Source organism: Oryx dammah, unplaced genomic scaffold (genome assembly GCF_014754425.2).
Source record: "Oryx dammah isolate SB20612 unplaced genomic scaffold, SCBI_Odam_1.1 HiC_scaffold_5, whole genome shotgun sequence".
Classification (NCBI taxonomy): Eukaryota; Metazoa; Chordata; class Mammalia; order Artiodactyla; family Bovidae; genus Oryx; species Oryx dammah.
In genome coordinates this window covers 162,405-187,724 of record NW_024070189.1, presented here as the reverse complement: position 1 = coordinate 187,724, position 25,320 = coordinate 162,405, and the positions used below count along the sequence as shown (strand labels likewise).

At 39.8% G+C, this 25,320-nt stretch overlaps 1 protein-coding gene across 1 annotated transcript in view; it reads left to right on the top strand.

Annotated features, from left to right (window-relative positions):
• Positions 1–25,320, top strand: part of CAMK4 (calcium/calmodulin dependent protein kinase IV) — a 279,671-nt gene that overhangs the window by 169,993 nt on the left and 84,358 nt on the right. Inside the window, exon 5 of the mRNA XM_040239688.1 lies at positions 13,040–13,112. Coding sequence (XP_040095622.1) covers positions 13,040–13,112 — 73 coding nt within the window. The remainder of the gene's footprint in view (positions 1–13,039; positions 13,113–25,320) is intronic.

Here is a 25,320-nt window from a genome sequence, read left to right as displayed (position 1 = left end):
GGCTGTACTAGTTTGCATTCCCACCAACAGTGTAAGAGGGTTCCCTTTTCTCCACACCCTCTCCAGCATTTATTGCTTGTAGACTTTTGGATAGCAGCCCTTCTGACTGGCGTGAAATGGTACCTCATTGTGGTTTTGATTTGCATTTCACTAATGATGAGTGATGTTGAGCATCTTTTCATGTGTTTGTTAGCCATCTGTATGTCTTCTTTGGAGAAATGTCTGTTCAGTTCTTTGGGCCATTTTTTGATTGGGTTGTTTATTTTTCTGGAATCGAGCTGCAGGAGTTTTTTGTATAATTTTGAGATTAATTATTTGTCAGTTGCTTCATTTGCTATTATTTTCTCCCATTCAGAAGGCTGTCTTTTCACCTTGCTTATAGTTTCCTTTGTTGTGCAGAAGCTTTTAATTTTAATTAGGTCCCATTTGTTTATTTTTGCTTTTATTTCCAATATTCTGGGAGGTAGGTCATAGAGGATCTTGCTGTGATTTATGTCGGAGAGTGTTTTGCCTGTGTTCTCCTCTAGGAGTTGTATAGTTTCTGGTCTTACGTTTAGATCTTTAATGCATTTTGAGTTTATTTTTGTGTATGGTATTAGAAAGTGTTCTAGTTTCATTCTTTTACAAGTGGTTGACCAGTTTTCCCAGCACCACTTGTTAAAGAGATTGTCTTTTCTCCATTGTATATTCTTGCCTCCTTTGTCAAAGATAGGTGCATGGACTTATCTCTGGGCTTTCTATTTTGTTCCATTGACCTATATTTCTGTCTTTGTGCCAGTACCATGCTGTCTTGATGACTGTGGCTGTGTAGTAGAGCCTGAAGTCAGGCAGGTTGATTCCTCCAGTTCCATTCTTCTTTCTCAATACTGCTTTGGCTATTCTAGGTTTTTTGTATTTCCATACAGATTGTGAAATTATTTGTTCTAGCTCTGTGAAAAATACCGTTAGTAGCTTGATAGAGAGTGCATTGAATATATACATTGCTTTGGGTAGGATACTCATTTTCACTATATTGATTCTTCCGATTCATGAACACAACATGTTTTTCCATCTATTAGTGTTATCTTTCACCAGTGTTTTATAGTTTTCTATATATACATCTTTTGTTTCTTTAGGTATATATATTACTAAGTATTTTATTCGTTTTGTTGTCATGGTGAATGGAATAGTTTCCATAAATTCTCTTTCTATTTTCTCATTATTAGTATATATGAATGCAAGGGATTTCTGTGTGTTGATTTTATATCCTGCAACTTTACTGTATTCATTGATTAGCTCTAGTAATTTTCTGGTGGAGTCCTTAGGGATTTCTATGTAGAGGATCATGTCATTTGCAAACAGTGAGAGTTTTACTTCTTTTCCAGTCTGGATTCCTTTTATTTCTTATTTTGCTCTGATTGCTGTGGCCAAAACTTCCAAAACTATGTTGAATAGTAGTGGTGAGAGTGGGTACCCTTGTCTTGTCCCTGACTTTAGGGGAAATGCTTTCAATTTTTTACCATTGAGGATAATGTTTGCTGTGGGTTTGTCATATATAGCTTTTATTACGTTGAGGTATGTTCCTTCTATTCCTGCTTTCTGGAGGGTTTTTTTTTTTTTTTTTTAATCATAAATGGATGTTGAATTTTGTCAAAGGCTTTCTCTGCATCTATTGAGATAATCATATGGCTTTTATTTTTCGATTTGTTAATGTGGTGTGTTACATTGATTGATTTGCAGATATTGAGGAATCCTTGCATCCCTGTGATAAAGCCCACTGTGTCATAATGTATGATGTTTTTAATGTGTTGTTGGATTCTGATTGCTAGAATTTTGTTAAGGATTTTTGCATCTATGTTAATCAGTGATATTGGCCTGTAGTTTTCTTTTTTTTTGTGGCATCTTTGTCAGGTTTTGGTATTAGTGTGATGGTGGCCTCATAGAATGAGTTTGGAAGTTTACCTTCCTCTGCAATTTTCTGGAAGAGTTTGACTAGGATAGGTGTTAGCTATTCTCTAAACTTTTGGTAGAATTCAGCTGTGAAGCCATCTGGACCTGGGCTTTTGTTTGCTGAAAGATTTCTGATTACAGTTTCACTTTCTGTGCTTGTGATGGGTCTGTTAAGATTTTCTATTTCTTCCTGGTTCAGTTTTGTAAAGTTGTACTTTTCTAAGAATTCATCCACTTCTTCCAAGTTGTCCATTTTATTGGCATATAATTGCTGATAGTAGTCTCTTATGATCCTTTGTGTTTCTGTGTTGCCTGTTGTGATCTCTCCATTTTCATTTCTAATTTTATTGATTTGATTTTTCTCTCTTTGTTTCTTGATGAATCTGGCTGATGGTTTGTCAATTTTATTTATCCTCTCAAAGAACCAGCTTTTGGCTTTGTTGATTTTTGCTATGGTCTCTTTTGTTTCTTTTGCATTTATTTCTGCCCTAAGTTTTAAGATTTCTTTCCTTCTACTAACCCTGGGGTTCTTCATTTCTTCCTTTTCTAGTTACTTTAGGTGTAGAGTTAGGTTATTTATTTGACTTTTTTCTTGTTTCTTGAGGTATGCCTGTATTGCTATGAACTTTCCCCTTAGCACTGCTTTTACAGTGTCCCACAGGTTTTGGGTTATTGTGTTTTCATTTTCATTCGTTTCTATGCATATTTTGATTTCTTCTGTGATTTGTTGGTTATTTAGCAGTGTGTTGTTCAGCCTCCATATGTTGGAATTTTTAGTAGTTTTTCTCCTGTAATTGAGATCTAATCTTACTGCATTGTGGTCAGAAAATATGCTTGGAATGATTTCAATTTTTTGAATTTACCAAGGCTAGATTTATGGCCCAGGATGTGGTCTATCCTGGAGAAGTTTCCCTCCATTACGTTTTGATTTGTTCAAAATACACGTCTAGAAAGATCCTTGTTACTATAATATCTAGAAACTGCATGACTGAGCTTGTTCCTAAAAGCAACAGTAACATTTCTGTCTGCTGTAGTTTCCTTTGGGAAGCACGGGTATGACTGGTCTCCCTCTGGATCCGCAGGCAGTTGCTTGCAGCGGCTGAGCATCCCTTCCCTGTCCAGTGCTTTGTTTTTGCCATGATAAGGAACATAGGCAAATGTCCATATTCTGAAATTTTTCTGGCATCCATTCACTTACCAATTAGTACTGATTCCACAAATATTTATTGACTGCCTACTATGAACAGCTTTGCAAGGGTGATCAAAGCAACAGTCTAGTGAGAAGGCTGAGAATTTTGCCACAATACCCAGCAGAAGCAAGCACATCTACCATAGTGATGCTATAAAGAAACAGATTGCAGGGTTTCACTTTCCTTTGCTTGGTCACCAGTATCTTCACCTACAACCTTATATCTCAGTTACAAACCTGTATTTGCAGCTTGAGAAGTTCCTTCCTATTGCTCTTCCCAATCCATCATGAATGGCCTAGGTCATAGCTCAACTTATTAAATATTTAAAATTGAATGTCTGAGTTTCAGAAACTTGTCTCTGTGACACTCTGATGAACAAGTCAACTGAGAACAAAATTCTTTTAGCAGAAGGATCCTGGAAGAGAAGCAGTTGGGTTTTTATGGCAGAATGGTGTACAGAGTTCACGGGGGATCAGGTGGGGAAGGCACCTGCATTTGAGCACCTGCCCTTATGTCTGCTCTCAAGATATTTCTGACAACAAGAGTTAAGACATTTCTTGGCTGTACAAACCTTAGTGTAACATGTATTTATGGTGATATATTTGTTAGCAATTTCTCCATTGTGTGTGGTCTCCTCAGGGGCAGGGCCCAATTCTTACTTGTCTTTAATTATTTGTTTTTGGTTGTGCTGGGTGTCGGTTGGTGTGTGGGCTTTTTCAGCAGTTGCAGAGGGCGGGGGCTGCCCTAGTTGCCGTGTGCAGACTCTCACTGCAGTGGCTTCTCTTGTTGCGGCGCACAGGCTCCAGGGTGCGTGAGCTTCCGTAGTTGTGGCACAGGGGCTTAGTTGCTCCAAAACATGTGGAGTCTTCCCAGATCAGGGGTCAAACCTGTGTCCCCAGCATTGGCAGACAGATTCTTTACCACGGAGCCACTTAGGGAAGTCCCCAAATCTTATTTTTTATGAAGTCCAGCAAGTATGGGCTCACATTTGACAGTTAGAAATATCGATTAAATATCATTATCCCATCTTCACGTTCTAATTCTCTCTGTAGTCTTGGTCCTTTTCCTTAGAACGGTTTCCCTGCTCTCCAGTCCCATGCTTCTCCCCTGCACGTATCCCACCACCAGCTCCTATCCTCCTGACAGCTAGAAAACTCCTGTATGTCCTTCAGGTATGAGCCACCTCTGGAATACCTTTCTCACCCTGCCTGGCCTGCAGAATAAATTGTCTGCCCTTTGTAGGAGCTCCCAGGCCATTCTCTAATATCTGTCATAACGTTTAGCACACCGTGTAGATTGTTGTCTGTGTTTTTATACCAAGAGAAACCAATTGAGTGCAGAAGCCTTGTTTGGTGTACTACTGAGCACCTAGCACAGAGTGGTCATTCCATAATATTTATTGAATAAATACATGGGTACCTTTGTTAGAATGCATCATCCTTATTAATTAGATGAAGTATATTGCTATTTTAATATATAATATAGGAAAGTAGTGAAATTTTCATTATTCTTTCTACAACCACTACTCTTCCCTCTATACTACCTGAAAATAGTCCCAAGTAAATTCACTCCTCCAGCCAGCCAGTCACTAGACATTCACACAAGGACATGTTCTGAACACAGCCCCTTAAACCCTTAATTATATCAAACTGAAAACTCATAAACATCATACTTAGGTCAAAGCTTGAGAATTCACAATAAAGTGAATTATAGAGAAGAAATTCTAGTGAGTGAAGCACTTCTTTTCTAAGGGATGGAGAAGCTCATAAGAATTCACATATGTTTAACAGACAAGGAGGTTTCTCATCAGGAAGGCCACTCATGGTTGTGCAAGTTGGTTCTGTACTAACCCAGAAAGAGTTCTTGGGTAAATGAAGCCATGAGTCATGCCCCCTGGAGGGGTATCCCAAAGTTGTGGTAAAGCTCTAGTCTTCAGTGACTATGGGAGAGTCCACACTGATTTTTGCAGGGCCAGAGGTAATTGATTCTCTCCTCTTCTGGGCAGAATAGGAGATGGAAAAAAATGTTAATTATCAGCCATTCTTTTCTGTCATCTGCGTAACAACATCCTTCCTTTAACAGGACTGGAGCAAACCAAGCAGGTGTGGCCCCCAGAGGACACACTAATCACATTTGTGTTTGTTGATGGGTGTGCCACAGAATCCACACTTAGAGAGGAATGCAGAGGGTGAGGTAATGGTAGTCAAAGTTCTCTACTTCCTCTGACACAGTAGTTCTTCTTTTCCCCTTTTAAGGGTATACTCCATTTGAAAATACTCAGAGAGTATCAGTCAGTCAGTCAGTCAGTTCAGTCACTCAGTCATGTCTGACTCTTTGCAACCTCATGGACTGCAGCACACCAGGCCTCCCTGTCCATCACTAACTCTCGAGTTTGCTCAGACTCATGTCCATTGAGTTGGTGATGCCATCCAACCATCTCATCCTCTGGCGTCCCCTTCTCCTCCTGCCTTCAGTTTTTTCCAGCATCAGGGTCTTTTCCAATGAGTCAGTTCTTCAGAAGTCAGTCAGAGAGTATAGTTCAAGTATAGTTTCAATTAAAATTTTAGTAAGTAGATTATATAACTTAATTCTGAATTGGAAAAACTCATATTGTTGTAAGGAAATATCATGTGAAAATTTATTTTTGAGGACCAGTTAATAATACCCCCCTGAGTATTGTAATCTGTCTTTGCATTTTATTTGACCCTGGTGCATAACAGGTGTCTAATAAATAAACTGTGATGTTTATAATAAATGAACTGTGGTGCTGGAGAAGACTCTTGAGAGTCCCATGGACTGCAAGGAGATTTAACCAGTCCATTCTAAAGGAGATCAGCCCTGGGATTTCTTTGGATGGAATGATGCTAAAGCTGAAACTCCAGTACTTTGGCCACCTCATGCGAAGAGCTGACTCATTGGAAAAGACTCTGATGCTGGGAGGGATTGGGGGCAGGAGGAAAAGGGACGACAGAGGATGAGATGGCTGGGTGGCATCACCGACTTGATGGACGTGGGCTTGGGTGAACTCCGGGAGTTGGTGATGGACAGGGAGGCCTGACGTGCTGCAGTTCATGGGGTGGCAAAGAGTCGAACACGACTGAGCGACTGAACTGAAATGAACTGAACTGAATAAATAAAAAAGTTAGGAAGAATATTCCATTTTTCATTCTTTGAAAATATATGAGGTTTTTTTTGGCAGTGTTCAAAATAATTGCAGGAAGAAAATAATTAACTTCTTCCCATCAATATAGTTTTTCTGAGTCTTAATAATTATGGTCGTTGAGGTATCTTCTTTTAATACATCTTTTTATTTTGTCATATCTGTTCTGATCGTGCCCTATTTGGAAAACATTTTCAAAATATAGCATCAGATACTTTGAGAACTTTAACTTCTTGCCACAACATTAAAAAAGAAGGTACTTTCTGAAAAATAACTATACTATTTGAGATACTAACCATCTAAGAAAAATTACAATGTTAAATTACAAAAATTCAACAATTTTTTTAAATTGTTTTTTGCTGTTCTGTCTCTTTTAAGTTTTGAATTGACCTTTTTCAGATGCCTTTTCCACAAACTTTTTGTCAGATGAAAACATCTTGTGCAAGTTGTTAATCTACAGTCTATCCAAAAAAAAAAAAAAATCTCTTAAAATTCTGGGAAGATGGAAACCACTACAAAGTTGTTTTTCAGTCTTCCCAAATATCCCTATAGAGTAGACAGAAAAACTAGCATGGAGAAACCAAAACCTTACAGACAACATCTATAGCAAAACCAGGTGACAGAGTATCTCTGTGATGCTAAAATATGAATGAATGAGGACAAAACAATGACAGTTTGGAAGAGCTGCATGGTATTAGCATTTATGTAGGAAGAGGCAGAGGAAGCAAGAGGACATGTGATAGAACTAAGAACAGAAAACTCAAATCTCCAAATCATGGGGAGCAGAATGGGCCAGTATAAGAAGAAAGCTAAGGGCTGGAAGAAGCACAAGCTGGGATCAAGATTGCCAGAAGAAATATCAATAACCTCAGATATGCAGATGACACCACCCTTATGGCAGAAAGTGAAGAGGAGCTAAAAAGCCTCTTGATGAAAGTGAAAGAGGAGAGTGAAAAAGTTGGCTTAAAGCTCAACATTCAGAAAACGAAGATCATGGCATCTGGTCCCATCACTTCATGGCAAATAGATGGGGAAACAGTGTCAGACTTTATTTTTGGGGCTCCCAAATCACTGCAGATGGTGACTGCAGCCATGAAATTAAAAGACGCTTACTCCTTGGAAGAAAAGTTATGAACAACCTAGATAGTATATTCAAAAGCAGAGATATTACTTTGTCAACAAAGGTCCGTCTAGTCAAGGCTATGGTTTTTCCTGTGGTCATGTATGGATGTGAGTGTTGGACTGTGAAGAAAGCTGAGCACCGAAGAATTGATGCTTTTGGACTGTGGTGTTGGAAAAGACTCATGAGAGTCTGTCCCTTGGACTGCAAGGAGATCCAACCAGTCCATCCTAAAGGAGATCAGTCCTGGGTGTTCATTGGAAGGACTGATGCTAAAGCTGAAACTCCAATCCTTTGGCCACCTGATGCGAAGAGTTGACTCATTGGAAAAGACTCTGATGCTGGGAGGGATTGGGGGCAGGAGGAGAAGGGGACGACAGAGGATGAGATGGCTGGATGGCATCACCGACTCGATGGACATGAGTTTAGGTAAACTCCGGGAGTTGGTGATGGACAGGGAGGCCTGGTGTACTGTGATTCATGGGGTCGCAAAGAGTTGGACACGACTGAGCGAGTGAACTGAACTGAAGGCCTTTTTGTCATCCGAATTTCTCAGAAGTGCAGTGGGTACACCCCCAGTAAGGTTTGAAGAGCCTGCTACAGTCAAGGCCCTATGAACTCTTGAAATGAATATCTAAAGCCTCTTTGGAGGGTGACGGGGAGAAAATGTATTTCGGAGAAACTTCTGGAAAGAGGCTTCAGTAATCAGAATAGAGAGGATAGGTGAGGAAATGATGTTCCAGGGAAGAGATCTTAGAAAGGATGAGGTCCAGACTTTGAAGCCTTCGTGAAATTAACTATATAGTCGAGAGCTGTGACACTGGAATAGATATCCTGACCTATAACTCTGTAAAAAGGTTGAGAAACAAATTTCCCTTAAAAGTAAGCAGCAAAAATGGCTTAGTTAATTCCAAAACAAAATGATTATAAGAAGATAGAAAACAAGAAGTAGAATAGGGTCCCTTCAGGTGGTGAAAGCATGGTTGGAGGATATGCCCAGAAAAGGAAGGAAATTATAACTTAATGCAAAATAAACTAAAATTAAGAAAATCATAGAAAAAAGAACAATATAAATCAAAAGTATAAAAACTTTTCTTTAAAGTGTACTTGATTTGCACTATTAGTTTCACAGCATAGTGATTAAACATTTCTATAGAGTATTTCCATTTAGCATTGTTAGAAAGTCTGCCCGTGCCTTGCTGGCACCCTTGCTGCTCGTCTGCTTTGCACACGGCCGTCCAAGTCTCAGTCTCCTGCCACTGTCGTGGCCTCCCTTCTCCCCTTTCCCCACGTACACCACCGGTTTGTTCTCTCTACCTGTGAATGTGTTTCTGTTTTTTTATGTACATTACTAGTTTGTTTTATTTTTTATATTCCACATATTAATGATAACATAGAGTATTTGTCTTTTCTCTGTCTGATTTATGTAATAAAGCATAATTCTCTCTGGGTCCATTCACATTGTTGCAAATGGCAGGATTTTATTCATTTTTACAGCTGATTAATATTCCATTATGCCTATGTACCACATCTTTACCCATTCATTTGTTGATGAACACTAAGGTTGCTTCCATGTCTTGGCCACTGCAAGTGGTGCTGCTGTGAGCATTTGGGTGCGTGTAGCTTTCTGAATAGTGCTTCCATTTTCTTTGGATATATACCCAGGAGTGAAATTGCTGGATCATATGGTAGTTCTATTTTCAATTTTTTGAGGAACCTCTATACTGTGGTCTAATATGGTTCTACTGATTTGCATTCCTACTAACAGTGTACAAGGGTTCCCTTTTTTCCACATCCTTGCCAACATTTGCTATTTGTGGGGTTTTTGATGATAGCCTTTCTAAAAGGCATGAGGAGATATCACACTGTGGTTTGACGTGCTTTTCTCTGATGGTCAGTGATGTTAAACATCTTTATATATACACCTATTGGCCATTTGTATGTCTTTGGAACAAGTCTGTTCTGGTCTTCTGCCCGTTTTTAATCAGGTTACCTGTTCTTCTGATACTGACTGGCATGAGCTGTCACACATGTCAGTGGGCGCATGAGTGCTCAGTCTGTCAGTCGTGTCCAACTCTGCGACCCCGTGGGCTGTCGCCCACCAGGCTCCTCTGTCCATGGGATCTCCCGGGCATGAATACTGGGCCATTCCCTTCTCCAGGGGATCTTCTCAAACCAGGGATCAAACCTAAGTCTCTTGCATCTCCTGAATTGGCAGGCAGATTCTTTATCACTAGTGCCATCTGGGAGGCCCATATATGTTGGATATTAATTCCTTATTGGTCATATCACTTAAAAATAGTTTCTCCCATTCAGTAGCTTGTCTTTTCATTTTGTCAGTGGTTTTCTTTGCTATGCAAAAGCTTTTAACTTTAATTAGGTCCCTCTTGCTTATTTTTGCTTTTACTTCTTTTGCTTAGGAGACAGATCTGAAAAAATATTGCTATTATTTATGTCAAAGAGTTTTCTGCCTAGATTTTCTCCTAGAAGTTTTATGGTTTCAGGTCTTATATTTAGATCTTTAATCCATTTTTTTTAATGGTGTGAAGAAATGTTCAAATCTCATTCATTTACAAGTATCTGTGCAGTTTTCCCAGCAGCATTTACTGCAGAGACTCTCCTTTCACAACTCTGTGTTCTTGACTCTTTTGTCGTATATTCAGTTCAGTCACTCAGTCATATCCGACTCTTTGTGACCCCATGAATTGCAGCACGCCAGGCCTCCCTGTCCATCACCATCTCCCGAAGTTCACTCAGACTCACGTCCATCAAGTCCGTTTTGCCATCCAGCCATCTCATCCTTGGTCGTCCCCTTCTCCTCCTGCCCCCAATCCCTCCCAGCATCAGAGTCTTTTCCAATGAGTCAACTCTTAGCATGAGGTGGCCAAAGTACTTCAGGTTCAGCTTTAGCATCATTCCTTCCGAAGAAATCCCAGGGCTCATCTCCTTCAGAATGGACTGGTTGGATCTCCTTGCAGTCCAAGGGACTCTCAAGAGTCTTCTCCAACACCACACTTCAAAAGCATCAATTCTTTGGCGCTCAGCCTTCTTCACAGTCCAACTCTCACATCCATACATGACCACAGGAAATTGGCCATAAGTGTGTAGGTTTATTTCTGCAGTCTCTATTCTGTTCCTTGATCTATGTACCTGTTTTGTGCCACCTCCATGCTGTTTTGATTACTGTAGCTTTGTAGTATAGTCTGAAGTCAAGATGCATGATACCTCCAGCTTTGTTCTTTTTTCTCAAGATTGTTTTGTAAATTTGGGTTTTTTATGATTTCATGGAAATTTTAGGATAATTTGTTCTAGTTCTGTAGAAAATGTCATGGGTAGTTTGATAGGGATTGCATTAAATCTGTAGATTGCTTTGGGTAGGTTGTGAATTTAAACAATATTTATTCTTCTAATCCCAGAACATGGGCTGTCTTTTCATTTCTTTGTAGTATCTTCAGTTTCCTTCATTAGTGTTCTATAGTTTTCAAAGTATAGTTCTTTCACTTCCTTGGTTAAGTTTCTTCCTAGGTATTTTATTTTTTGGACATAGTTTTAAACAGGATTATTTTCTTGCTTTCTCTTTCTGATCATTATTAGTGTATTGAAAAGCAAATAGATTTCTGTATATTAATCTTACATCTTGCAACTTAGTTGAATTCATTTATTTATATCATTTTTTTGTGAAGACTTTAGGACTTCCTATATAGAGTGTCATGTCATCTGTAAGAAGTTCCATTTTACCTCTTCCCTCCCAGTTTGGATGCCTTTTATTTATTTATTTATTTTTTGGTCAGGTTTCTGTGGCTAGGATTTCTAATACTGTGTTAAGTAAAAGTGGAGAGAATGGACATCCTTGTCTTGTTCCTAATTTTAGAAGAAAGGCATTTAGCTTTTCACTGTTGATGTAATGTTGGATTTTTTAATCCAGCTGTAATCCAGGTGTGGATTCGTCTTAAATGGCCTTTATTATTTTGAGATGTGTTCTGTCTCTACACAGTTTGATGAGATTTTTCATCATGAATGGTTGTTGAATTTTGTCGAATGCGTTTGCTGCATCTATTGAAATGATCATGTGATTTTTATCCTTCCTTTTGTTAATGTGGTGCAGCACATTCATTGATTTGCAAATATTTAACCATCCTTGCATCTTGGAATAAATCCTGCTTGATCATAGTGTATGATTCTTTTAATATATTGTTAAGTTAGGTTTACTGATATTTTGTTGACAATTTTTGCATCTACGTTAATCAGATATTGGCCTATAATTTTCTTTTTTGTGTGTTATCTTTGTCTGGTTTTGGTATCAGGGTAATGGTGGCCTCTTAGAATAAACTTTGGAGTTTTCCCTCCTCTTACATTTTTTGGAATAGTTTGAGAAGGATAGATAATAATTCTCTTCTATGTGTTTGCTAGAATTACCCTGTGAAGCCAGCTCCCCTCTGGACTTAAGTTTGCTGGGAGTGTTTTTTAATTACAAATTCAATTTTAATACTAGTGATTCATCTGTTCAGATTGTCTATTTCTTTCTGATTTAGTCTTGATGGGTTTGTTTCTGATTTAGTCTTGACGGTTTATTTCTAGAAAGTTTTCTATTTCTTCTAGGTTGTCCAAGTTGTTGGCATATAACTGTTCATGGTATTCTGTCTCTCTCTCTCTCTTTTTTTTGTATTTCTGTGGTATTTGCTGTTATTTCTCCTCTTTCATTCCTTATTTTGTTTATTTGAGCCCATAAAGTAGAAAAATTTTTGCTGCTGCTGCTACTAAGTCGCCTCAATCATGTCTGACTCTGTGCGACCCCATACCCCAAAGAAGAAATCCAAAGCAATGGAAGAAAATAAATATGAAACATTCTAATTCAGGAAAATTCTCTTAAAAAAAAACAAAAGACTTTAATTTCAAAAGAAAATGTCTGGCCCAAATCTACACAAAAGGAGCAAGTCATTTATTTGGAAAAGAAAAGCAGATGAGAGGGCATAAGGGGGTGCAAAATAGGACCTGCAGATAAAAAGAGAATAAGAGACATATCAGCCAATCAGTTGCATGGACTTTATTTTGATACTGATTCAAACAAACCAATTTTAAAAACAATTATAAAGTTGAAACTGCATATCTGACAATATTAAGGAATTGTCATGTATAGATATGATAATGGCATTGTAGTTATGATTTTAAAAGATCCTTTATTTTTAGAGATACCTCCTTAAATATTTATGAATGAGATTAGAGATTATATGATGTCTGATATTTGCTTTAAAATAAGACGAGAAGGGAAAGTAATTGGATAGATAAAGCAACATTGGCCATGAATTAATAATTGCTGAAGCAGTATGACAATTAAATGAGATGGTTCATGGTATATTGTCTACTTGTTATAGGTTTAAAATTATTTGCAACACAGAGTTTGAAAAGAATTTTTTGTCCCCAAGAGGATGGATACTTCAAGCCTAGGCAAAATAAATGTTTTCCATTTTCCTAAATAAACCTAAAGACTTCTAGATTGCCAGCTTATGGAAATCTTTCCCCTTGTGTTATGGTAGCCTGCTGTAATTGTTTAGATAAATCTTCTTTAACATTAATTTAACTTCTTTTAACATCTGCTCAATTGAATGCATGTGTCTGAGAGCATTTCATGTTATTTTTTAGGATTGTGGAAAAGGGATATTACAGTGAACGAGATGCTGCAGACGCTGTCAAGCAGATCTTGGAGGCAGTTGCTGTGAGTATGAAGTGACAGCAGTAGTGTGACTCTTGGTGATGTCTTCCTTTACGGAGGCATCTTTAAGGAGCATGTTTCAGTGACAAACCATAAAATTTACAGAAGAACTGTACGCAATATTTACTAGAAAATGTTGAACAAGTTTATATTTTCTGTTGATAACTCAGACTCTGAAAGATGCAGTCCTCATATGTAATGCCATAAGTTTGTAAGAATCATTTCCATTCTGTTGTTTTGAATAAGATCAGCCTTTGGTGCCTATGGTTGTTTTTTTCTCTCCATATTTCTTGAGTTTTGCTCTTTATTGTTTTTGTTGTTTAGTAAGGAAGTGGGAAAAGGTTCAAAGAGATAAATATAGACCTTAGAGCATAGAGATTGTTGATTTTTCTTTCAAGAAAAGAAATGAGTAAATTAGGAGAATACTGACAATTATTTGAAAGGGAGAAGAAGTATGTTAACACTTTAAACTGGAATAAAGCTTTATAAGCTGTTGGAAACATGCACCCCTATTTACACACACACACAAAATGTAATTTTTAGTTCAATTGTATTGAATTAGTAGGGGAATATTTGTCTAGATAAAACAGACTCAATTGGTGAAAATCTTCCCTTATATTCAGTGGTGTCTAGTACATCCTTGGACACTTTGATGATCCTTTTATTGAATCTCAAGCCAGAACAAATTTAAAACAAAAACTGTATTATTTTACCTACTCACGAAGCTCTATAAAGCTTCAGTTTAGGAAGCAGGTTACTATATTCAAGTCAAACATTCTTTGAGAGAAGTTTTATAAAAATCAAATTTTCTCTGATTGCTGAAAATAAGGGTTAACTTGGAGAAAAAATTAATGTGCTTTTTCTTAGTGTTTCACAGGTAGAAAGAAGAAATTTAAAACTTGTGAGAAGTAGCTGACATTTATGAATAGTCAGCTACATGGCTACAGAGAGCTATAAAAAATAAGACAGTTGGGAACTCTAAGTAATCATTGATATAGCTCACATTTCTTCTGAATCACACACTTTAAAGACTGTATCTATGCTGGTTTTTGAACCCACAGAAGTTGAAAACTTCAAGTTACTTGGGAAATATATTGCAAGCATAATTATATCCCTTAGGTGACAAACCTTAAAACCCTTCTCTTTGCCCCTATGTCATCTCAATTCTTGCCCCAAATATTTCACACTATTTGTGTAACTGTAATCTTGCTTCTTGTGCTTTTTAGATTAAAATAGCATTTTTAAAAGCTTTTACAGTGACTATGAAACTCTAGTACTTTGGCCACCTCATGTGAAGAGTTGACTCATTGGAAAAGACTCTGATGCTGGGAGGGATTGGGGGCAGGAGGAGAAGGGGACGACCGAGGATGAGATGGCTGGATGGCATCACCGACTTGATGGACGTGAGTCTGAGTGAACTCCGGGAGATGGTGATGGACAGGGAGGCCTGTCGTGCTGCGATTCATGGGGTCGCAGAGTCGGACTCGACTGAGCAACTGACCTGAACTGACAGTGACTATGAAAGATGTTTCCCCTTTGGGTTTGAATTCATTCAGTCGGTCTTTAAGTGCAGTCTTTACGCCTTCTTGATACTCAGCCTCTTGAAAGAAACTCCAGGTTCTCCCGAGTTAAACGGTCTAGGCAGTCTGGACATTTGGGAAGTGTCACCATGTTGTCTGCATAAAGCACAAGGCCAAAGCTTAAAGCCCTCTTTTCTGTTTACTTATAGAGATAATCAGGGACTATTTCATCTCCTCTTATAGCTCACTGTTTCTGCCACCTCTAGTCCTTTTCTTGTTACCACTGATATCCTACTGTGCCTCTATTTTCAGAAAAATCACCGTCATTCTGTTTTATCCACCTCTGATGCTGCCTTCTCTCTTTTGCTAACCACAGTTCTCTTGGGCGTATATTAATTTCAAAGCCATGAACTTAGAGCCTGGAGAAACTTGCAATATAGAGTGTACAGTGAATTTAACAAAATAAAAGGAAATGGTTGAAGAAATACTAAATATGTCTGCTACCTCAAAAAAAAGATTATTTTGTTTGAATTGTTTTAAATATTATAGTGATGGGCATGAAGAGTTGCAAACAAAGTCATCTAACCCTTTAAGGTTAGGGGACAAATATGGTATCTGAACACTGAAAAAATAGAGGAAATGAACATGATTGTAAGGATGCAAAAAAGGATGAAATAGTGGAAGTTCCTTTTGTTAAATTTTTAAAATCTGTAATCTCCCCTAAAAAAGAAAGAAATTTAGCCTGTTAGAATTAAGATAAAGAATTAACGCTAGATATTGAAGAACTGGAAAGACAAAAGGGCAACACTAGGCTGATATATTGCAGAGGTAGCAGCTTCGAGACGCAGCCTCATTTTGGACTGGAGAAACCCAGTAAAGAGGCTGGATGATTAAAGTTTAGAAGTGTAAAGGAGGCGCTCTATAGTCCTGTGTGCAGGCTGACTGTGAGGAGCTGCCCATGAAGCTGCTCCTCAGACTTTGGAGAAGAGTGGTCTGACCAACCAGTGCGGGTGTCACTGAAGAGGGGCCCGGGACTGGTTCTGTGAGTGCTGGAAAAACTGGAAACAATGGCTGCTGTCCAAAGGATCTGCCCCTGCAAGGCTCAGAAAGGGAGCAAGTGCCTTCATCCTCTTCCAGCCTCCACCATCTCCCTGGTGCCCTCTAACACAGAGTCACACAGGAAACCAGCAAGGAAGAATGTGGCTGGACATTTGGGAAGTGTCATCATGTCGTAGGTAACACAGTCCCAGCTTCACAAAGGACTGTAAAAGGCAAAGTTAAAGTTGAGAGACAATACCTTAATAAATGGTACTGTAAGTTATTTGAAAACAAAAATCAGTTCTCAAAATTTTTGTTTCTATTCATAGACCCTAAAGGTTTCATAGTCTTTACTAATGTGTGTGAAATGGTTCTGTAGGTCAATGGAAGCAAAGCAAATGCAGCAGCATTAAACCTTACTATCTGTGTCTATAAAGGGCAACATATGTATTACTCAGCTTTACATTGTTTGACACATTTAAGCCTGCTTCCATCTGACCTCTAATTCCTTGTTGACAGAACCAGTCTACTTTTTATAAAGATGGAAAGGGCTAAAACTTCTTTCTTCATCCTCCCTTGCTGCCAAGGGCATATGACCCAATCCTCACCAGTGGGTTCTGAGGGGCCATCTATTCATGGACTGTTGGAAAAGTTTCCCCTTAATAAAAGGAGAACCAAGGGCAGAAAGCTCTTCTCTCCTCTTCACTGTCATCTTGGAGTCTATCTGTGATGCTGAGAGCTGCTTTTGCTGTCTTGTAATTATGAAGAGAAACATAACTGCTGAAGAAGGCAGAGAATGCATTTGGAGTTCTGTTTGACACCTCTCGGTATTTCTGCCGCTTTAAGCTGTGTGTCTTGTTACTGGAAGCGAGAGACACTGAACTTACTCTTGAATAAACTTTTGAGTATATACTAAGAATGGTTATGTGTCAGAGCACATTGCATACTTTTCCATCCTTGTAAATGTGACATGAAGCGCATACTCCTGGACAAAGAGAGTCCGGTGCTGCACTTGTCTAAAAACTGAACTTCACTGAGTGTAAAACACACACCAACGTGCCGTGCATATGCGTACTAGTTGCTCAGTCGCACCTGACTCTGTGTGACCTCTTGGACTGCAGCCCACCAGGCTCCTCCGTCCGCGGGACTCTCCAGGCAGGAAGACTGGAGCGGGGTGCCATTTCCTTCTCTGGGGGATCTTCCGACCCAGGGATCCAACCTACATCTCTTGCACCCCCTGCATTGGCAGGCAGATTCTTTACCACTGCACCATGGGAAGCCCCCCACACACTGTTAAATCAGGATTAAGCATGATTCAAAGGGACAGTGAGGTTGAAGGTTACTAACAATAAGCTTGTTTCTGGCTCTTGTTCTTGTGAATGTTGTTCCTGCTTGGGTCCACTTATTGTCAATAAAAAGATTCTTCTGAGGAGTTAATAAGCATTGAGAGACTAGAACAGCAAATGTGGGTGGTTTTGTTGTTTGAGTTTGTCAGTTCCTGTGATATTTACTCATTTTCTGGGGAGATTTTGTCTCTTATTATTTTCATTTGAGCATTGATCTCTGGAGGATGGATTTGATGCAAGGCTGAAGGCATTAAAATATTATAATGAGAATTTTACCAGTGAAAAGTAAATGTAGTTTCTAAGAATTGAGAGATTACATCTATCAGAGAAGAAATAACATACAGTTCTGTTAATATTCTAATGTTTTTTTATTTATAAACATAGAATAAAATAGATCAGTGGCTCAGGCATAGCAGGGACATTTTATCAGAAAAAAAAATTGGAGCAAAAATAAATAATCTATACTCTTAAAATTATAGCTCAGTATTAAGAACGTGGAGATCTAAAAATAATGCCTGAGTAGGAGGTATTTTTCTCTAATGTATGGAATGTTTCTGTACATCATTATTGGCAATGATAATAATATCAAAAGTTTTTAAAATTCTGAGTGGGCTTCTCTCTTTTGATTACCAGGTGAATCACAATAAATTCTGAAGTACATGTCTAGAAATTTTCCAATTTCTGTATATAAAACATCATGTCAATTGTTACATTCTAAATGACTTGGTGCTTCCGTAAATGTTGAATAATGTCAGTAATTCATTTCAACCATTAGCTAATTCTCTGGTATGTGCCAAAATCTTGGATACAGAAATTAAGAAGTTCACTAGTTTATAGAGCATATAGACACATTGACACATAGCTGTAAGAATATGTATGTGTACCAACTGATGCATTTTGCAAATTCAAAGACATTACAGAAGGCAAAGCTATTCAAAACATCTAGAAAGAAACTGAATCAGAAAAATCTTGCCAGAGGAGGTTATGTCTGTGTTGGGTTTTAAAAGAAAAAGATTCTTGTTTGGTAGGCAACCAGTATGAAAAAAAAAGGGAATTTCAGGAATATTCCTTTTCTCCAATAAATTGTTATAGATCATAATAAACCAAAGGCAAAGGCATGAACTGCTGGTCTTTGGATATTGCTAAAAAGTAAAGCTCACTTGAGAACTAGGGCTTGAGTAAGAGGCAGGGAGCCTGTCCTGAGAGGCTTGCATGATTTGTGAAAGAGGGTCTGTGTTTCTGTGGTTGAGAAGGCCTGAGGGACTTCAACTACAGGACCACCCTTCCTCGTGGTAGCCTGATGTCCAGGAGCAGGGAGGCCAGTGAAGAGGTTGAGATATCCAGCAAGAATTGAAAATCATCTGAAGCAACATGGATTGTGAGGTTGTGAGTGAAATATGCTAACAGCTAAGCCCATGCAGAGCTCCCCTTGGACTTGCACTGTCAGTATTTATTAGTGAAGACTTATTTTTATGTGAAGACTTAGAGAGGATGAGCAGTAAACCAGAGTGGGGAGCGTGTAGAGCAGAGGACCTGCAGCGTTGACCAGATCCCCGTTGAACTGCACCCCCCCCCCACCCGCAGCGCGGTGCCTTCTCCCCTCCCCTCTGCCCTCCTGCTCTCCAGGCTTCACTCACTGCCTTCTCATAGTTTCTCTAGTGACTTTTTTCTTCAATTTCTGTTTCCTTCTCCTACATATTTCCCTTTTGTACTCTTCTTTTGCCTCTCCTCCAGCTGAAAACAAATGATAAATAACACAGTTCAGTTCAGTTCAGTCGCTCAGTCGTGTCCGACTCTGTGACTCCATGAATCGCAGCACGCCAGGCCTCCCTGTCCATCACCAATTCCCGGAGTTCACTGAGACTCGCATCCATCGAGTCGGTGATGCCATCCAGCCATCTCATCCTCTGTCGTCCCCTTCTCCTCCTGCCCCCAATCCCTCCCAGCATCAAAGTGTTTTCCAATGAGTCAATTCTTTGCATGAGGTGGCCAAAGTACTGGAGTTTCAGCTTTAGCATCATTCCTTCCAAAGAACACCCAGGGCTGATCTCCTTCAGAATGGACTGGTTGGATCTCTTAACACAACACCAGGAAAAACTAAAAAAACGTTTTAAGAGACCAACCAAAGCCTCTAGCTCAGGGTGACCATGTTCCCCACACACAGCATGTGCTATTGGTCCTGAGGAGAGCTTAGAAAGTAAACATGAGACACAGTCCCTGTGTCTGGGAAAATTTAACAGGAAAAAGAGAATAAAAATAGCATCTAAGTTACCTTCCTTTGAAGGAAATACCTCAGAATTGAGATGAATGTCTTCACTGTTGCAGAAGCCTATTGAAGGGTTATGGACATGAGATTACTGAGTAGACATGGCCTGCTTCTTACTTAATGTCCTTGCATTGCAGTCTTTAGAAGTTCATGCACAACTGTTGTTCAGATTTCAGTTGCTAAAGGAATGAGAGCCACAGAATCCCTGACTGTGGAGCAGTAGAACCGAATAACCTCAAGAAAGGGCAGGAAAGATTTTTCTAGTTAATCATGGCGTTTTTTTTTTTTTTTTTTTTTTTAAGCATAAAAAAGGAAAATGTAGTCATAAGAGGACTACCCGGAATGTCCTTATCTGGTAGGAACGGCACAAAGGCACGCATCGTTTGTGTTTATATAGATGATCTACAAAGATTAATGTGAATAAAGAGGAATAAAAAAAGATGGGGATTTCACCTATAAGGGAATATGGTTTCAAGTGAGGTGATATGTTTTAATTCTATTTAAAAATGCTTATTCCAGGCAGGTGTGCGTTGGCTATGAGAGGAAGGATATTATCACATTATCGTGATACCTTTTCTGTTTTAAACAAACTTTACTCTAATTGGCAATTTGGGCTATTTTCTGTTCCTGTTATGCCATATTGCACATCTGTGTATTCTGTTCCTCTGACCCTCAATGCTCTGCAAAATTGAAATTCAGAAAAAGCTGAGCAAAGAATTCTGCTACCCACGATGGGGCCTCTGGGAGGACAGTCTCTTCTTTATGTTGGTGTAGTTTGTGTGTGACAGCCTCTTGTATGGGCTGCAAGGGAATGACTCCAAGCTGGAAAGATTCCTTTGACAGTGACCCCCTTTTAAGGAAGAATATTGAGTGGTAAACATCAAAGTATTGTGGCTTGAAGGTGAACAGTGATCCTTCTTTTCAAGTGTGCTTCTTTCCAAGGATCACAGAGTAACTAGGTGAGACCCTAGCTGACACTTTCTGTGTTGTCTTTCATGGATTATCTACTGAAGTGTGGGGGCGGGACCGTGAAGTTTATCTCCAAGCTTTCTCGTAGTGGTTGCTTGCCCCAACGCTGAAGCATTCTCTGTCTTCAGAAGATGAAGTCTTCTTTTGAATTATACGGACCAGTGTGAATCTTCTACATTTGATATCTTTGACCCACTTGTTGTTGTTCAGTTGCTCAGTCGTGTCCGACTCTCTGTGACCCCATGGACTGCAGCATGCCAGACCTCCCTGACCATCACCAACTCCTGCAGTTTACTCAAACTCAAGTCCATCGAGTCGGTGATGCCATCCAACCATCTCATTCTCTGTTGACCCCTTCTCCCACCTTCAATCTTTCCCAGCATCAGGGTCTTTTGAAATGAGTCAGCTCTTCTCATCAGATGGCCAAAGTATTGGAATTTCAGTTTCAGCATCAGCCCTTCCAGTGAATATTCAGAACCAATTCTTTTTAGGATTGACTGGATTATCTCCTTGCAGTCCAAGGGACTCTCAAGAGTTCTCCAACACCACAGTTCAAAAGCATCAATTCTTCAGCTCTCAGCTTTCTTTAGATTCCAACTCTCACATCCATACATGACTACTGGAAATATCATCAGTTCAGTTCAGTTCAGTCGCTCAGTTGTGTCTGACTGTTTGCGATCCCATGAATCGCAGCACGCCAGGCCTCCCTGTCCATCACCACATCCCGGAGTTCACTCAGACTCACGTCCATTGAGTCAGTGATGCCATCCAGCCATCTCATCCTCTATCGTCCCCTTCTTCTGCCCTCAATCCCTCCCAGCATCAAAGTCTTTTGCAATGAGTCAACTCTTCGCATGAGGTGGCCAAAGTACTGGAGTTTCAGCTTTAGCATCATTCCTTCCAAAGAAATCCCAGGGCTGATCTCCCTCAGAATGGACTGGTTGGATCTCCTTGCAGTCCAAGGGACTCTCAAGAGTCTTCTCCAACACCACAGTTCAAAAGCATCAATTCTTTGGTGCTCTGCCTTCTTCACAGTCTAACTCTCACATCCATATATGACCACTGGAAAAACCATAACCTTGACTAGAGGGACCTTAGTTGGCAAAGTAATGTCTCTGCTTTTGAATATACTATCTAGGTTGCTCATAACTTTTCTTCCAAGGAGTAAGTGTCTTTTAATTTCATGGCTGCAGTCACCATCTGCAGTGATTTTGGAGCCCAGAAAAATAAAGTCTGACACTGTTTCTGCTGTTTCCCCATCTATCTCTCATGATGGAACTGGATGCCATGATCTTTGTTTTCTGAATGTTGAGCTTTAAGCCAACTTTTTCACTCTCTTCTTTCACTTTCATCAAGAGGCTTTCTAGCTTCTCTTCACTCTCTGCCATAAGGGTGGTGTCATCTGCATATCTGAGGTTATTGATATTTCCCCCAGCAATCTTGATTCCAGCTTGTGTTTCTTCCAGTCCAGCATTTCTCATGATGTAATCTGCATATAAAGTAAATAAGCAGGGTGACAATATACAGCCTTGACATAATCTTTTACCTATTTGGAACCAGTCTGTTGTTCCATGTCCAGTTCTAACTGTTGCTTCCTGACCTGCATACAGATTTCTCAAGAGGCAGGTCAGGTGGTCTGGTATTCCCATCTCTTTCAGAATTTTCCACAGTTTATTGTGATCCACACAGTCAAAGGCTTTGGTATAGTCAATAAAGCAGAAATAGATGTTTTTCTGGGACTCTCTTGCTTTTTCCATAATCCAGTGGATGTTGGCAATTTGATCTCTGGTTCCTCTGCCTTTTCTAAAACCAGCTTGAACATCAGGAAGTTCACAGTTCACCTATTGCTGAAGTCTGGCTTAGAGAATTTTGAGCATTACTTTACTATCATGTGAGATGAGTGCAATTGTTCAGTAGTTTGAGCATTCTTTGGCATTGCCTTTCTTTGGAATTGGAATGAAAACTGACCTTTTCCAGTCCTGTGGCCACTGCTGAGTTTTCCCAATTTGCTGGCATACCAAGTGCAGCACTTTCACAGCATCATCTTTCAGGATTGGAAACAGCTCAACTGGAATTCCATCACCTCCACTAGCTTTGTTCATAGTGATGCTTTCTAAGGCCCACTTGACTTCACATTCCAGGATGTCTGGCTCTAGATGAGTTATCACACCATCATGATTATCTGGGTCGTGAAAATCTTTTTTTGTACAGTTCTTCTGTGTATTCTTGCCATCTCTTCTTAATATCTTCTGTTTCTGTTAGGTCCATACCATTTATGTCCTTTATCGAGCCCATCTTTGCATGAAATGTTCCCTTGGTATCTCTAATTTTCCTGAAGAGATCTCTAGTGTTTCTCATTCTGTTGTTTTCCTCTATTTCTTTGTATTGATCACTGAAGAAGGCTTTCTTATCTCTTCTTGCTGTTCTTTGGAACTCTGCATTCAGATGCTTATATCTTTCCTTTTCTCCTTAGCTTTTCACTTCTCTTCTTTTCACAGCTATTTGTAAGACTTCCCCAGACAGCCATTTTGCTTTTTTGCATTTCTTTTCCATGGGGAGGGTCTTGATCCCTGTCTCCTGTACAATGTCATGAACCTCATTCCAGAGTTCATCAGGCACTCTATCTATCAGATCTAGGCCCTTAAATCTTATTTCTCACTTCCACTGTATAATCATAAGGGATTTGATTTAGGTCATACCTGAATGGTCTAGCAGTTTTCCTTGCTTTCTTCAATTTCAGTCTGAATTTGGTAATAAGGAGTTCATGATCTGAGCCACAGTCAGCTCCTGGTCTTGTTTTTGTTGACTGTATACAGCTTCTCCATTTTTTGCTGCAGAGAATATAAGCAATCTGATTTTGGTGTTGACCATCTGGTGATGTCCCTGTGTGGAGTCATCTCTTGTGTTGTTTGAAGAGGGTGTTTGCTATGACCAGTGCATTTTCTTGGCAAAACTCTATTAGTCTTTGCTTCATTCTGCATTCCAAGGCCAAATTTGCCTGTTACTCTAGGTGTTTCTTGACTTTCTACTTTTGCATTCCAGTCCCCTATAATGAAAAGGACATCTTTTTTGGGTGTTAGTTCTAAAAGGTCTTGTAGGTCTTCATAGAACCATTCAACTTCTTGAGCGTTACTGGTTGGGGCATAGACTTGGATTACTGTGATATTGAATGGTTTGCCTTGGAGACGAACAGAGATCATTCTGTCGTTTTTGAGATTGCATCCAAGTACTGCATTTTGGACTCTTTTTGTTGACTATGATGGCTACTCCGTTTCTTCTGAGAGATTCCTGCCCGCAGTCATAGATATAATGGTCATCTGAGTTAAGTTCACCCATTCCAGTCCATTTTAGTTTGCTGATTCCTAGAATGTCGACATTCACTCTTGCCATCTCCTGTTTGACCACTTCCCATTTGCCTTGATTCATGGACCTGACATTCCAGGTTCCTAAGCAGTATTGCTCTTTACAGCATCGGATCTTGCTTCTATCACCAGTCACATCCACAGCTGGGTATTGTTTTTGCTTTGGCTCCATCCCTTCATTCTTTCTGGAGTTATTTCTCCACTGATCTCCAGTAGCATATTGGGCACCTACTAACCTGGGGACTTCCTCTTTCAGTATCCTATCATTTTGCCTTTTCATAGTGTTCATGGGGTTCTCAAGGCAAGAATACTGAAGTGGTTTGCCATTCCCTTCTCCAGTGGACCACATTCTGTCAGACCTCTCCACCATGACCCACCCGTCTTGGGTTGGCCTGCGGACATGGCTTAGTTTCATTGAGTTAGACAAGACTAGTGTGATTAGATTGACTAGCTTTCTGTGAGTATGGTTTCAGTGTGTCTGCCCTTTCATGCCCTCTTGCAACACCTACCATCTTACTTGGGTTTCTCTTACCTTGGGCGTGAGGTATCTCTTCACGGCTGCTCCAGCAAAGCACAGCCGCTGCTCCTTACCTTGGATGAGGGGTATCTCCTCCTGCCGCCGTTCCTGATCTTCAATGTGGGATGGCTCCTCTAGGCCCTCCTCCGCCTGCACAGCCACCACTCCTTGGACGTGGGGTTGCTCCTCCCAGCTGCCGCCCCTGGCCTTCGGCGTGGGGTTGCTCCTCCCGGTTGCGGAAAAATCATAGCTTTCACTAGATGGACTTTGTCAGAAAAGTAGTGTCTCTGTTTTTCAATACCCTGTCTACGCTAGTCATAGCTTTTCTTCCAAGGAGCAAGCATCTTTTAATTTCATGGCTGCAGTTAAAAAGAAATTATTTGGGGAGCAGTTAATTCAGAAATACTGTGGAAAAAATGAATAATTCTCTGGAAGAGTAAGGTAGGTCGAATACTTTTTTTTATATTTCTGGTTCAGAAGAAGCAATTTCAGGTATTATTATAATAATAGTCTTATTAACTTCATTCCTTGAACATGGGATTTTGATTTTAGTATTATTAAATAATTCAAAAACAAATTCTGAAAAAGTTTTACAAAGTATTTTGCCTTCCTCATAAATGAGAAATGTATAATTCAATGGAAGATGTCAAAGTAACCAATAGACAGAGGCCTCGTTCATAGCCTGTAGCACCAGTCATGGAAACAGAACTTTACTTGATGTCTTGTCTTTGGTGCAGTCTTAAGTGTGTAGCTTCTGAACAAGGAGTGCTCACAAAAAATCCAGCTTACTCACTCTGGCTAAGACTGAGTGTTTCTCAACAGAAGAAACAGGGGCACTAGTTTCATTTTGGTAGGGCCGTTCTTTGCAGGTATTTCCCCTCAACAGCTTTGTTAGCCTGTTCAGGCTGCTATAACAGAATACCACAGATTGGAAGGCTTGAAGAAAAGGCATTTATTTTCTCAGTTCTGCTGCTGCTACTAAGTTGCTTCAGTTTTGTCTGACTCTGTGCGACCCCATAGATGGCAGCCCACCAGGCTCCCCCATCCCTGGGATTCTCCAGGCAAGAACGCTGGAGTGGGGTGCCATTTCCTTCTCCAATCATGAAAGTGAAAAGTGAACGTGAAGTTGCTCCGTCATGGCGGACTCTTCGCGACCCCGTGGACGGCAGCCCGCCCGGCTCCTCATCCCTGGG